This window comes from Phyllostomus discolor, chromosome 4, assembly GCF_004126475.2.
Source record: "Phyllostomus discolor isolate MPI-MPIP mPhyDis1 chromosome 4, mPhyDis1.pri.v3, whole genome shotgun sequence".
In the NCBI taxonomy this organism is placed as follows: Eukaryota; Metazoa; Chordata; class Mammalia; order Chiroptera; family Phyllostomidae; genus Phyllostomus; species Phyllostomus discolor.
Window position 1 is genome coordinate 28,757,365 of NC_040906.2, and position 15,611 is coordinate 28,772,975.

At 33.3% G+C, this 15,611-nt stretch overlaps 1 protein-coding gene across 9 annotated transcripts in view; it reads left to right on the plus strand.

Annotated features, from left to right (window-relative positions):
• The window catches only part of FAM126B (family with sequence similarity 126 member B), a 63,340-nt gene that overhangs the window by 39,922 nt on the left and 7,807 nt on the right, over positions 1-15,611 (plus strand). For 8 of the 9 annotated variants that reach the window (XM_036023089.1, XM_036023094.1, XM_036023087.1 and 5 more), the window contains 5 exons: positions 2,787-2,882; positions 5,499-5,615; positions 7,926-8,013; positions 10,414-10,573; positions 11,331-11,498. In XM_036023089.1, the coding sequence (XP_035878982.1) occupies positions 2,787-2,882; positions 5,499-5,615; positions 7,926-8,013; positions 10,414-10,573; positions 11,331-11,498 (629 nt within the window). The remainder of the gene's footprint in view (positions 1-2,786; positions 2,883-5,498; positions 5,616-7,925; positions 8,014-10,413; positions 10,574-11,330; positions 11,499-15,611) is intronic. The other variant, XM_028511059.2, reaches the window with a different exon arrangement.

The following is a 15,611-nucleotide window of genomic DNA, read 5'->3' on the forward strand; positions in this document are numbered from 1 at the left end:
ATTTAGTTCATTACCTTTCTTATTCCCCTATATTTTCAAGGTAGTTATGTTGTAATTGTGGGGAATTCATTATTCAGATTTTTCATTATTATGAATGACCATGGTTCATTCAGAGCTAGCTATTCAATGCTGAGCTTTGTGATTAACTGGTTACTTTTCCTTTCTTTTATGCCTTTTTTATTTTCCTTGGAGTTCATAATTGTTTTCTTTGTTTATTATGTGCTTTGTAATCCAATCCCTGCAAATTCTCTATCTATTCTCATAATTTCCTTTCAAGTCTTCATTCACATTGGTCATTCTCTCAGTTTTATTTTCCTGAAAAGGGAGCTCCTAGAGCCTTTTTACTTACTCCAGTCTGGGCTGTGTTACCCTCTTTGCTTGGTACATACTTATCTTGGCATCTCCTTCCTTCTTATGCTGGAAATTCCCTTTGTGTTTTTCCTGTGTGGATCTGTTGGTTGTATCCTAGACTCTCCTTCTTTGTTCCTGGTGTTCTGAAATTCCACTGTGATATTGCTTGGGGTGGGTTTATTGCCTCCATTGTGCTGAGCACTGAGTGGACTCCTTTGATTTGGAAATTTATGTCTCTGAGGCTGAGAAATTTTTTGAATTATTTTTATTAATTAGTTTGGCCTGTCCATTTTATCTGGTCTTTTATTATCTATCTTCTGGAGCTTTTATTATTTGGATGTTGAAACTCCTGGAGTGGTCTTCTCTCCTATTTGCCATCTCTTTTTTCTTCTACTTTAATTTATTTACATCCTCAACTTCATTCATTGGTTCTTTTGTGTGTGTGTGAGTTTTTAATTTCTGCAGTTATTTTGCATATCTAAAAAGTTTTTCTTGTTTTCTGAATGGTTTTTAAAATAGATTCTGGTTTTGCTTTGCTGGGCATTTTTTTTTTGTGGAAACATCTCAAATTTTTGAGAAAATTAATGGTAATTTGCTTCATTCAAAGGTTTTTCTCTTTGTATATTATGTTTCCTTCAAATTATACTTTTTTTCTACTTTCTTATTTTTTATCTTGTTTTCATGTTAGTGGATTTCCTCAGGTATCTTTTCTCTCCCTTAAATTTAAGTGTAGGGGAAAGATTGAGAAGTTTTTACCATGTTAATAGGGCTGGTTGACCATGAACTTCATAACTGCTCTCTGGGCCATTCACTTGGGGAATTTTCTAAGCCCATATCTTTAAATCTTTCTTCTTAGGGTGGTGAAATTCCCTAAAGAAAACTCTTGTAGTCTGTTAACTAGAGGGCTAGCTGCCGGCACTCTGGTGGCCAGGTGGGGAAGGAGAGCATGAGGTCCCGATTTCGAATAAGGTGTGTTTCACTTAATACTGCTTTTTTCAGTATGGTCTCTTTCCCCTCCAACCCCCACCCCAAGCCACAGTTGTGCCTGGTAGTTTCTAGGTAGAAGTTTCCTTTTTATCCTTTCAGAAAAAAATTTTAAATTTCAGAAAATAAATATTCAGTAAACCAAACGATATAGGGAAGAAGGGACCTGAACATGACTGCTTCTGAGTCAGACTTTCAACTCAGTTTTTTCTAACATTTTTTGTTGTTGTTCAAGTACAGTTTTCTGACTTTTCCCCCACCCTTCCCCTCAACCCAGTTTTTAGCTTTTCATTTTGAAATAATTTCAGACTTGCAAAAATGGTACAAATAGTTTCAATATACTCATCACCACCTATGTATGGGAAGCTTTTTAGAAGCACAAATTCCCTAGGGTTCTGCCCACAGAGATTGTAATGGGTCAGTCTGGGTTGAGACACAATAATGTATTTTTCCAAAAGGTCTTTAAATAACTACAATGTGCATTCAGGTTTAGGAGCCACTGTCTTAGACATTGTGTATATTAGGAAGTCATTCATATATTCAATAAATATTTATTATAATATCATAATGTATTAGACACTGTGTTGGATACTAGAGATAGAGATGATAAATCAGGGTCTCTACCCTAAAGTTGTTTATTACCCAATGGGTAAAACAGAGATAAAGACAGAGAATTATGATTTAGTGGAATAAATGCAGTATTAGAGCTACACAGATAAGGGAATACTGTATTTTGCTGAGTATAATGCACACCCACATTTTTGTGAGCTTTATACACGGGCTTATTATGCACATGCTATGTAATCATTATACTCATGTATAATAAACATCCTTATTTTTTCCTCAAAAATTTGGGCAAAAAGTGAGCATTATACATGGCAAAAAATGGTAGTTTCCTTCAGCTGGGGGAATTAGGAACAGCTTTATGTCTAGGGTAAAAATTTGAGCTAGGACTTGAAACCTTAGCAGGAGTTTCCAAAGTATGTTCTAGTAAGAACAGCAAGCATAGAAGCAAGTTGTTATGAAAGGTTATGGCATATTCGTGGAGTAGTAAGAAGATCTATGTAATGTGGTAGTCAGCAGAGGGAGGGTAAGGTTGGAGAGGGAGGTTGACGGCCAATTGTAAAGGGCCTTGTATGCCATGGTGAGTTTGGATTTCATCATTCAGTCAGTAGGAAAGGGGACTGATGTAGATAGGGGAGTCAACTGTTCAACCATGATGGTTTATTTCTTGAGGAAAAAAATATAGGTGACAACAAGAGATATAACCTTTAAAAAGGCAAATGGAAATGGAAAGCATTGAGGAAGAGACTAATAATCAGACTAAGAAATCATGAAAGTCAATATTAAGGCATTGCTGTTATAACCGTCCAATGAAGAAATCATTTACTAGAGTCTCTAGTAGAAGTGATTGTTTAATAGTCCTTTCCCCTTGTTTTTGTTTTTTCTAGGTTTGAAGTCCTGAGTTTTCTCATGTTGTGTTACAATTCTGCTATTGTGTATATGCCTGCTTCATCTTATCAATCTCTTTGTCGGATGGGCTCCAGGTGAGAGTAATAATTGTCATTACCCTTCATATTTATTTATTTGACAAATATTTATTGAGCATATTCTCTGTGGTGTAAGGACTGTTATAACTTCTGATGACATAGCAGTGAATAAAACTCATGGAGCTTATATTCCTGTAGGAATCCTTATTATCTTATGTATCAGGACTTCTTGAAAATATTTCAGCATTAAAAAAGTATTTTTAGTCTGAACATCAAGTTCAGCCAAGGTGTCTTAAGTTTAGGGTGGTTTAGTGATATACCAATTTTCATATGTAAAGGAAGTCTTAAGAAATGTGAACTGGTTTCTTTATTTTACAAATAACTATCACTGCTTTGTATAAGAAAATTAGTTGTAGTACTTGTGTTTTGTTTTTACTAAAGCAAAATTTTTAATACTTTTGACAGATCTGGGCTGAAATATCCACTATACAAAGACAATTTAAGTAATAGAAATCAGTTTGGAGATGGTGGACATTTAGAGTCACAGAATTTAGTTACAGAAGGAACCCTGAGTTCATCTTGTTCAACTTATTTTTACTTGAGGAAACTGAGCCCCCCAAAGTGTTAAATACTATATTAGTTTTCTATTGCTTCATGACAAATTACCACAAACTTAGCACTTTAAAACAGCACACCTTTATTATTTTATAGTTTCAGTGTGTCAGGAGTCATGACTTGGTTCCTTTGCTTAGGGGGTCTACAAAGCTGCAGTTATGCCATTGGCTAGATTTGCAGTCTTATCTAGGCTTGATTGAGGAATTACACACTTTTGTTGACAGAATTCAGTTCCTGTAGTTGTAGGACTGAGTGCTTCAGTTTCTTATTGGCTCTCTGCTAAAGACCAGTCTTAGTTCTTTGTCATGTGGGCCTCTCAACATAGCCTACCTATAACATGGCAGCTTACTTCTTCAAAGCAGAAGAAAGAGCTGCACTCCATTCTTAAATAACATAATCAAGTACACATAATCATGGAAATCATATTACCTTTCTCATGTTTTATTGGTTAGAAGCAAATCACAGGTCCCACCCACACTCAAGAAGAGAAAATGACAGAGGGCCTGAATGCCAGGAAGGAGAGATCATAGAGGTCCCAGCCCCCAAGGGAGTCTGTTCACCACAAATTCTTTGTTCATGTTCATGTTATTGTGCTACTGGGAAGAGAGTGTGGTGCTGTTGATAATAAAATTAAAATTTGCTAATTGGAGGAAGGCCAATCCAAATTAGCTGTAAATTTGATTTTATGGATGATCTTAAAATAAGTATATTATTTTCACTTGCCTGTAATAACATGATTAATGACTAACAAAGTTCTTGTCTCTGACCTAGATGCCGTTATCAAGAGAATACACTGTTTAAGCACTTACTGCCTATCTACAGATAAACTTATTTATAAGTTACTGTCTTTGGTTTACTAAAATAAACTGCTGAATCTTTAATTGGCAACACTATTGTGGCATTTAAGAAAGTTTCCTAAGAACAGAAGTGATGGCAGAGTTTAATGGTCCTCAAACTTTTGTTCACACATCCCCTAAATAATTTTGAAAAACTGTATACCCCTTGTATATTTTTAAGTTAACATTTAAATTTTTTCATCCTATCTTAAATAGTAGAAATTGATATTATTTCTAATATGTAAATATTAACATTATAAGACAACTAGTGGTTGGGACAACTACTAGTGGTTGGGTCAAATGTGTATAACATGAATATTGCAGTGATCTAATGCTCACCGCATCCATTTGAGGAATAACTGAACAAACTTTTCTTTAATAGTCTGACATTGTAGAAGGTGGGGCAAAAGTAGGTTTACAGTTGTGAGTATATGAAACACAATTTATTCTTGTATTATTATTTATTAATTATTGTATTACTTTCCATGCAAACAACTGTAAATTTACTTTTGCCCCACCCTTTATTATTCATTCCCTTCCTGAAATTGAATTTCTATTATATTTTACCAATGTATTTTATAGTAATATAATGCTGTTTTATACTTACAAGTCTTTTATTGATCACCTAATTATACATCTCTGCTAAAAACATGTGTATATATAAACTGAAATTTGAAAAAAATTTCTGAGACTGTGATGCACTAAAAATGAAAATATATCTTCTGGACTCACCATTGCAGTTTTTCTAATAAATTAATTGATTAAAATAATGTAGATACAACTTTTTATAACTATTAAGCATAATTTTCTGGAAGCATCTTTTAAGAAGATGAATGGTAAAGGATTGTTTATAGTACTCACATCAGTAGTTTAAATGTCCTTTTATTTGCTTTATCTCCCACTAATTTGTCCTGATAAAATTTGGGTTGCAAGAAAATTATGCATTTATTTTTGTGAAGAGAGAAAGATGAATTTGAAAGACTCAGCTATTTGAAAAAAAGTTGTTTTATTGATATCGTCGACTAGAATGTATGTTTATAAGGGTACAGATTTTATTTTTATTTATTTTTCCTTTTTGTCTCTTCACAACTGTATATTGAGGCCCAGGACAGTTACTAGAATATGGCAGGTATTCAGTAAATATTTGAGGAATTTATAAAAGCAAAAATATCTGATTCAATGAAACAGGAAATCACACATGATAAATACTATATTTTCCTAGGGTTTGTGTGAGTGGGTTTCCACGGCAACATGAAAAACAATGGAAAGAACTCTGTGGTCGAATAGTATTGGATCCTGAATTTATGGTGCAACTTCTCACAGGGGTTTATTATGCCATGTAAGTAGGTGGACTATGAAATTGGGAGAATTCTTCCTAATGTTTAGAAACCTAATATCTCTCTTTTTTTCCTTATCACTTGCACAACACTGCGTTTTTTTGCTCCATGATGGACCCATTATCTTATTTTTCTAATATGAACTTGTCTCAGTACTTTTTCATTTTTATTTTTTTTATTATTTAAAAAAATTCTCTCTTGAGGATATGTTTATTGATTTTAAAGAGAGGATGTGGTAGACAAAGAGAGAGAAACATCAATATGAGAAAGAAACATCAATTGAAGTTTAGTTAACATCCTTTACCACACTTGTTACAAACTTTTTTTTCTTAAGATGAGAACTTTTAAGAATTATACTCTTTGCAATGTCTGTATTCTGTGCCATTGATCTATGTGTATTTTTATGCCAATACCGTGTTGTTTTGATAACCATAGTTTAGTTTGAAATCAGGAAGTGTAATGCCTCCAGCTTTGTTCTTCTTTCTCAAAATTGCTTTGGCTGTTTGGGGTCTTTTGTGGTTCCATACAAATTTTAGGGTTGTTTGTTCTATTTCTGTGAAAAATGCCATCACAAATTAGATAGGGATTACATTGATTCTGTAGATTGCTTTCAGTACTATATTTTAACAATATTAATTCTTCCAGTTAATGAGCATGGAATATCTTTGCATATATTTATGTCCTGCAATTTCTTTCATCAGTATCTTATATAAAAACTGTAAGTGTACAGTGTACAAGTCATTTTCTCCTTGATTAAACTTACTCCTAGGTATTTTTTTTTATGTAGTTGACTATATTCCTAATTTCTCTTTCTGACAGTTTGTTATTAATGTACAGAAACACAACTGATTTTTGTATATTGATTTTGTATCCTGCTACTTTACTGAATTTGTTTATTAGTTCTAACAGCTTTTTGGTGGAGTCTTTAGGATTTTCTTTTTTTTTTTTAAGATTTTATTTATTTATTTTTAGAAAGAGTGAAAAAGAGGGAGAAAGAGAGAGAAAGAAACGTGTGTAAGAGAAACATCAATTGGTTGCCTCTCACATTCCCCAACTGGGGACTTGGTCCACAACCCCGACATGTGCCCTGACTGGGAATCCAACCACCGACCTTTCAGTTCATAGGCCAATGCTCAAGCCACTGAGCCATGCCAGCCAGGGTTTGCCTAATTGCTCTTACAAGGACTGTCTAGTACTATGTTGAATAAAAGTGACTGGAGGAAAAGCCTGTTTTTCACTGTTGAGTATCATGTTAGCTGTGGGCTTGTCATATATGGCCTTTATTTTGTTGAGGTACATCCCCTCTATACCCACTTTGTTGAGAGTTTTTATGGTGAATGGATGTTAAATTTTGTCAAATGCTTTTTTGCATCTATTTAGGTGATCATATGATTTTGTTAATATGGTGTCTCTCATTGATTGAATTGCAGGTATTGAACCATCCCTGTATCCCAGGGCTAAACACCACTTGATCATTGTTTGTGGTCTTTTTAATATACTGTTCAATTAGGTTTGCTAATATTTTTTTGAGGAATTTTGCATCTATGTTCATTAAGGATATAGGCCTGTAATTTTCTTGTAGTGTTCTTGTATGTTTTTGGTATCAGGTTAATGTTGGCCTCATAAATTCAGTTTGGAAGTATTCCCTTTTTCTCTGGTTTTTGGAAGAGTTTGAGAAGGTTTGGTATTAATTCTTATTTAAATGTTTGGTAATGTTCATCCACAAAGCTGCCTGATCCTGGACTTTTGTTTATTGGGAAGTTTTTGATTGCTGATTCAGTCTCATTACTAGTAGTAATCAGTCTGATCAGATTTTCTATTTCTTCATGATTCACTCTTGGTAGGTTGTAGATTTCTAGGAATTTATCCATTTCTTATATGTTGTCCAGTTTGTTGGTGTATAATTTTTCATAATCCTTTTGGTTTTTTAAAACAGCCAAAATATAACATAAGAAGTTATTAAATTGGAGTCTAGAAATTGTTGAGGTTTCCTTTATGGAAACTGTGTCTCTCTGTGTAGTTTATAAGCCAGTTTTTCACTAATGCAATAAACAAAGTACCCTAAATATGAACACATGATAAAAAACAATTTATTGAAGAGACATCTGTAAACTATTTTAAATGTTAATATCTGAAATCTTCATTTTGTTCCTGTAACTAAAAGAGGGATGATTTAGAAATGGAATGATGTGAAAATTGTTGTTGAAAATCTTGTTTCAGAACCACAAAAATAGGACATGGAACAATAAAAAGGTTGTTGTTGAATATTAGAGATATTTGCTATAGATAGTAAACGATCTGCTTTTCCTTAGGTATAATGGACAGTGGGACCTTGGCCAGGAAGTCCTTGATGATATTATTTATAGAGCGCAGCTAGAACTCTTTTCTCAACCACTATTGGTAAGTGAAAGTGTTTACTTTTTATTGAACATAACTGTGTCTGTTGAGGGTAAAAATATTAATATGTAACATGAGGCAATCCAAATCACTGAGGAAAAAGGTTTATTCCACAGTAACAGTTGGTTAACTGTTGGAGTGAAGACAACGTTGGTTTAGATCTGTCCTCACTGGTGTGGCTCAGTGGACTGAGCACTGGCCTGTGAACCAAAGTGTCATGGGTTCAATTCCCAGTCAGGGCACATGCCTGGGTTGCAGGCCAGGTCCCCACTGGGTGGGGCATGCAAGAGGCAACACATTGGTGTTTCTTTCCCTCTCTCTTTTCTTCCCTTCCCCTCTTCCTAAAAATAAATAAATAACATCTTTTTAAAAAGTTGGTTTAGAACCTATCCTTTTACCATATATATTATCAAAATAAACTTCAAATTAATTAAAGAATTACATGTTTTCCTTTAAGGAAGGAAAAAGAGAGGGAGAGAAACATCTTTAAGGAAGGAGAGGGGAAAAGGTTATAAATATTTATTCAAATTTCTACAGGAGGAAGGACTTTCTAAGCTCAAGTGATATATATGACAAGTCACTAAAAAAGGTTGATGATTTTTTTGACCATATAAACATCTAAATTCAAAACTATTAGTGTCTTAAAAACAAAATTAATATGCAGTGCATAAAATATTTTCAACAAGCATGACAAGAAAGCCAATTAATATTTTGTTTATATGAAAGATTTTATACTCTGCCACAAAAAATAAATATATCTCCAAAAGATAAAATGATCCATCTAAAACCAAATGTAAATGTCCAGGAGTGGGCTAAGGAAGGTGTTCTTTATGTTCCCAGTAGCAGTGTAGCGCAACTCCAAACACCCCTCTGCAGAAGCCGTTCTGCAATGAGTATTTGCTTTGTTTCACCCACTATCCCATGTCTAGCAACATATCCCAGAAAACTACTTTAAATATGTTTAAAATGTGTTGTAAGCACAGTATTAGTGTTATTTTTTATTTCAAAGAAATCAAAATGTTTACATGTTCCACAGCAGAGAATAATTAAGTTACATGATATTTTCTTGATGAAAATATGTATTTGAAAATTTATATTAAAGAAAGATGCTCATTTGTGTTAAGATGTAAAGCAGTATACAACTATTTTTAAAATCTAGATGGGACAGATGAAACATACAAAATGCTAATAGTTGTCTAAGTGATTCAACTGTGGATGATTTTTTATTTCTTTGCAATTTTCTGTTTTCTAAACTTTGTATAGTATTTTTGTAACAGTATTTTAAAAATATTGTTTATTTTTACTTGCAGCACTTTAAAATAACACTTTTTATAAAAGCTATTTTCTTTATTTTTTTATATTTTAAATTTTTATTGTTTTCTAAGTCATCATCTCTAATTTTAATCTAAGGGTTACATTAGAACAAATGGATAACAAGATTTTTCAAATTTATAATAATACCTTGTATTTGTGAAGCTCTTTAAATTCATACTTTTATCTTTGTAACTAAATTTATTTTATAAATTAAGTAGAAGGGGCATTTCCAAGGCAATGGAGTTAAAGAGATTAGTACTCTCTAGGCCTGGCATGGTTCTTTATTATTGGGATCTCTGAGGAACCCAATAAATAACACTCTTCTTCTCTATTCAAATCTAGAGCCAGATGAGATAAGTAGATAAAATAGTTGGCAGAGAAACAAACATCATCTGTAGTACTAATAATGGCTAAATTGAAAGACTTACTCCCTACCCCTCAGTCTAGACCTTGGAACAGACCCCAGGACAGAATGTCTGAGTTGGTAGAGAAGGCTTGCTACATTCCACTTGTCCTTGTCCCAGTAGAAGAGGGAGAAAAATAAACACTTCTGTTTCAAGATCTTTGCCAGATTAGCACTACCCAATTTAGAAACATAAACAAGTAAATGACAGTTACTCTAAAAAGTGATGAAGGGCAAAAAGTGATGGGACAAAATGCCAGACATATTTGGGGAAAAGTTCTTAATGGAAACCAAGGAGTAGAGAAAAGGCTAATTTTTTTATCAGAGATTAGATTTTGTGTTATTTATCATCTGAAGAATCGGAAACACTATAGTTTTTCTTATGTCAGGGTTCAAATGTTAAACAATTTTTTTTTCCTTTGGAATGTGTTTTTTCTTTGAAAGTCAGCAACTTCAAGGAATTGGTAGGATGACTGACATTTTTTAAAATAAATTCTCATTTGAAAAGCCTGCCTAGAAGAATGCAGAACAATAAAGATACAAATATTTGGACACATTGTACTTTTATATTTTATAGTACAAGTTTTAAATACATACTCAAAAAATCATTGACACAAAGAAGTGTAGAAATAAGTACAAATTGTATATGGGGTGTAAATATGTATAGACTTAAATTATCATTTTAGGTTGCTAATGCCATGAAAAACTCATTACCATTCGATGCTCCTGATTCTTCACAAGAAGGCCAGAAAGTACTTAAAGTAGAAGTCACTCCAACAGTGCCGAGGATTTCTCGGACTGCAATTACAACAGCTTCCATCCGTCGCCATAGATGGAGGAGAGAAGGTGAGTACAGAATCCCTACAGCTCACTCATGATTCAAGTAAGTTTATCACTGTTGTTATAGACTATATTAGAACATAATATTGTAGTTGTCTTTATAATTTAAGTAAAATTGTTCAGTTTTTAAAAATAGCATTAGAAATTTGGTTTAAATGCCTAAATGTACTTTAATACAATTTTTAATAAAGTAGAAAGATGTTATTTCGAATGCTCTATGAATGTTAAAACAGAAAATCAAGTTAATTTTTGTCTTTTTTTGAACTAGTAATAACAATAGGAAAGAAATTTCTTTAAGCCTCTTACTATAATGGGGAAAAAAAGGTGCATGTGTGAGCATTGTGGGAGAACACTGTGTAACTAGCCAAACTCATGGTATAATGCAGGCTATTCATGAAATCATACAAAAAGTTACTATTGTTTTTTAGATTCTTCTCTTTGCTTTTCCTGTTTTAGAAGTGCTGAATCCAGCAGTATTACGTAGTCATACGGTACTTGGATAGTTAACCTGTCTTTCCTAAGAGATATTAATTACCATTTTAATGATCCCTATTTTTCTATCCTATTCATTTGCAAACCTCACATTGTTCATCCTCACATGTGCCTTATGTGTGTGTATGCTGTGCACACACATGTAACTATATAAGTAGCATTTGTGTTTATATCATATCCATATATACATTCTCTTATCTGCCTGGGTCAAAATGCTCAGAAAAGAAGAGAGGAGCATAAAAGCACTAAAATTTTATATGTTGAATCCCAGATGGCTTTGACTTCTCAAACGAGGCTGACTCGAGTATTCCTGGCTCCCCGATCCAACACGGCTCCACTGACCTAGGGATCAAACGTGTGCAAGAGGGGGAGGTGCTGGTGCGCAGGACCCCTGAGCATGGCTCACCGGAGCCCAACTCAGCAGCAGCCACAACAGAGGGTAGGACAGAGATGAGGAAGCAGAAGTCAGTGAGGCAGTTGCTGGAGAAGGATCCTGGCTCTCTAACTCCAAGCAGAACATCTTTCCATTCTAGTGTGTGTTTCTACTACCCCAGAGTATATTAGCTCCTCCTTGCAAAGCACAAATCCCCATATGCCTAGTGCCAGGTCAAGTACAATCTTCAGTTACCATTTGTGCTGGCCTGGAGTCTGCATCCCTGTGTAATAAAAAAATAGCTTGGCATGGCTACTAACAAAGCAGAGGCCTGTCTCCGAAAGGTCTGCAAATGCTTGGAATTTTCTCATTACTGAGCATGTTTATTCTAACATTAGGGAAGGAAAAATGCACCCAATGAACATGAGCCTTACTAGTCAATATAAGTTGATTTAATCCATACAGCAACTTATTCTTTAAAAATATGTACGAAGAATTTCAACACATTAATACATTATCTTTGAGAAATTGGACTAAAGTGGAGCCGGCAATTTATCTCTAATCCCAAGGTTGTCAATTAACAAGAATTTCTTATCTCTTTAAAAAGTGAACTAATGTTGATTGGCTTTTTATAATCTGCAGGTCAAATTGCCTGGGTCTAACTAGTGAACTACTTACATCTTTCCTCTATAAATGTACTAGCCTGGTGCACACTACATTTAACATTTACTGTAAGTAATGATTATCTTACATAGCTCCCAAACAGAATTGAAATGTGTTATTTAGCGGTCAGGTATCCAATAGATTCTTGTTTCTACAATGTAGGAATCTCAAAATGAGAGTCATCTCTCCTTTTCCAAACTCCCCACTGTCCCATCTCCTCCCACCACCACCACCACCGCCGCCACCACCACCACCACTATCTGTAAAAGAACACTTCTGCCTTATAGGAAAGTATTGATTTGCTGCTTTACATGTGATGCCGTAGGAGTTGGCTTTGTAAAAGAGGGAACTGTAGCTTAAGCATTTTTTCACTACTTAATATATTGCTATTGTGGAACCTTTACACTAATTTATCAAATATAGCAAGTAGTTTTAAAATAGGATACAAATTTTTACTTCAAGACCAAACACACATGAAGCAGTTACTTCCATCTTAAGGAAGTTTCTTGCTCTTTGGTGCATTAAAATTTTGAGCATGCTCAGTAAGAATCTATTGTAAATCAACCCTTTGTTCCCTTGCCCATTCGCCCATATTGACCTTACGTCCTTTACCGGTGTTGCATGTGCATGATCTAGGGACCCAAAGAGTTGGTGCTGTTTTACAGAGATCCTGTGAAAAGTGCAGCCTTCCCTTTTCATTTTTTCTGTATCTCTTTGTTATCTCTGGGAGTCAGTTTTAACTTGTATAAAGGCATAAAAATAAGTGTATGAATAGATGTTGAACTCAGAGTTGATGTAAATTGAACAACATCCTATTTCTTAACATTCTTTTTTTTCCTTTTTTTAAAATTGAATTTATTGGTGTGATATTGGTTAATAAAATTATATAGGGTCTGGCACAAGTAACACCCCTTTTCTATTACAAAACCATAAGCATGTAATTCTATAACATAACAATATCACACTCAAACACACCATATGACATTTTAGGTGAAATGTTCAAATTAAAACTATAAATTATTACACCCATATTGTTATCCTACCAACCACGCTCAAGCAAGTGTTACTTCTGCTGGACCCTGTATAGGTTTTAGGTGTTTCTCAACATTCTAGATGACTAAATGAGCCACTTAATGTGTATGTCCTACCATTTTTAGATTGTTGGAGTATTTGTGCTAAATATAGCTATGCCATATTAACACTTGATGATATTCTACAAAGTGTGGGATAAGGTTGAAACATTTCTTACAGTTCATCAAAAGTCATATACTTTGAAAAAGGAACCAAAAAGATAGTTCCTTTTAAATATTAAAATATTCTATTTATATATATCCTATCACTAGTAGAAAATTTCAGTTTGTGAAGGTGGAGCATAGCCACAAGGAAAGAAGAATGAGTTCCTTCATTGTGTTTGAAATTTCTCAAAAATTATTTTGCCTTTATCTAGATTAATTGCAGTTTTAAATCAGTATTAGTAGATACTACATTTAAAAGGAGAGGTAGACATAAATGGAAAAGTTCATTAAAAATCCTTTTTGGTTGTCTCTCCTTTGGACCATCAATAGTATTGTTATCACTCAGGAAGAAAATTAGAAAGGAAAAAAGTTATGAGGCACAATTACCTTTTGTTTTGTAAAGTTTTTCTTTAAACAGAAGGAAGGAAATTACTAAAACCCATGTAAAGTTTTAGTAATTCTGAAGTTTGCTGGACTTTTTGGATAAACATTGAAATTGACCTTTAAGAAAAGAAAATCTGTTTTTCAGTATGTTGTTTTAAATAGCTTTACAATTAAAAGTGTATTTACTGTATGTTGAAATTGAAGGGAATATGTGCCTATCACCTGCCTTTATCTTGATTGTCAAGTAACATTTTATTTGTGACTTTTAAAGCTGGATTTAAAATTATTAAATTGAGGACGCCTGTGATTAAAGTATAGTCAGTGTTCTGCTATACTGAAACAGCATTTTTGGTGTATAAAATATCTGTAGATTCTCTTGCATGGTGGCTTTTATGTTATTATCATCTCTTCTATGGCCATGTTGCTTATGCATCAGATCTGCATGTGGCAAAATTCAGAAGCTAGCACTAAGTCTCTCAGTCTCCTTTCCTAAGTCTGTGTGTACGCAATAATACATTTCTCTTCACTCCTGGTTTTATATTATTGATATTAATTGTGAACCAGTAACTATCTTTTCTTGGGCACTTGAGAGTTTTTATATTAATTGTAAGTAAGTGGCTGAGATGATATCATATGAATATAATTTAAAGTTTTTGAGATACATTATATACTGTTGTTTTGAACAAGGGGTTGAGAGAAGTGGTGTCAGCCGCATTTTATATGGCTTTGCATGATGATTAAAGATTATTAAACTGCTGGATAAAAATAACAACATGCCTTTTGCTTTAAGGATAGCTTATTTCATTTTTCTTTTGAAGGAAGGAAATAAGTAATCCCTATGAGGAAATATAATTAAGAAAATATTTTTAATTTTTCAGGTACTATGTTAAATAAAAATTGTATTTAAATATTTCATGTATAGTTTAATTAGGTAACCCTATCTCAAGGTAATATTTATTTAGATTTCTTTCCTAATGTTTTAACTATAATGGTGCTATCTGTATGTAGATTCAGAGTAAACTTCTCACAGTCTGGTTAACATACTTAATGTTGTAGCAAACTGCTATCAGATTTTGAAAGAAGCAAATGTACTATTTTCTAAGAGAATGTTGTTCATACTTTCAGTGAGAGAATTGAGCTTCCTGGAAACCCCAGACTGAATGTATAATATGTGCTTCTCCCTTTCTTAAGAAAATCCCAAGAAAAGGACTCTTTTGTTAACTTCAGTTTCTGCATGAAACATAATTGGACATTATAGTATTTTGTGATTATGAAAATTATACATCTCAAACTAAAAATTTTAAATATTATAGAAATACATAATATAGAAAGTAAAAATCCTTCTTAAATATTCCTGCTGGTTCCCTAGCTTGCCCTCTGATAACCAAATATTTTCTTCACATTAATTGGTCAAGAACATATGGAAACCAATGAGTAGATATGCCCATAAGACAAAATACAATTAGAAAGTAGCTTGAAATAATGTGAAGATTTTTTACTTTTGGATTAGAAAATTTACTAGCTCCATGTTAAAGGTTTTAAAGCCAATTAGAAGCAGTTAGCTGTTGAGGAAATATTAATTTTTATTGTAGTTAAAAAGGATTTGGCATTTTAGGGATAAATGTTTTTGGCATTATTCTGGGTGACTGAAATTAGATGTCTATTTTATTGTGGGTTAAGGAAGATAGGAGGAAAAATTCTTGTTTTTTTTTTAAATAGATATGGTCACTTCAAATTGATATGGATATATTATAAATATTTATGATGACAAAATGTTGTGTTTTACCTAAAATTGTTTTGTATTCCTAAATACTGATAGTATATTAAGTTCATTTGTGGATAGTTTTATAAAAGCTGGACTAATTAAAGCTAAATAAACAGAACAAATAACATTAGA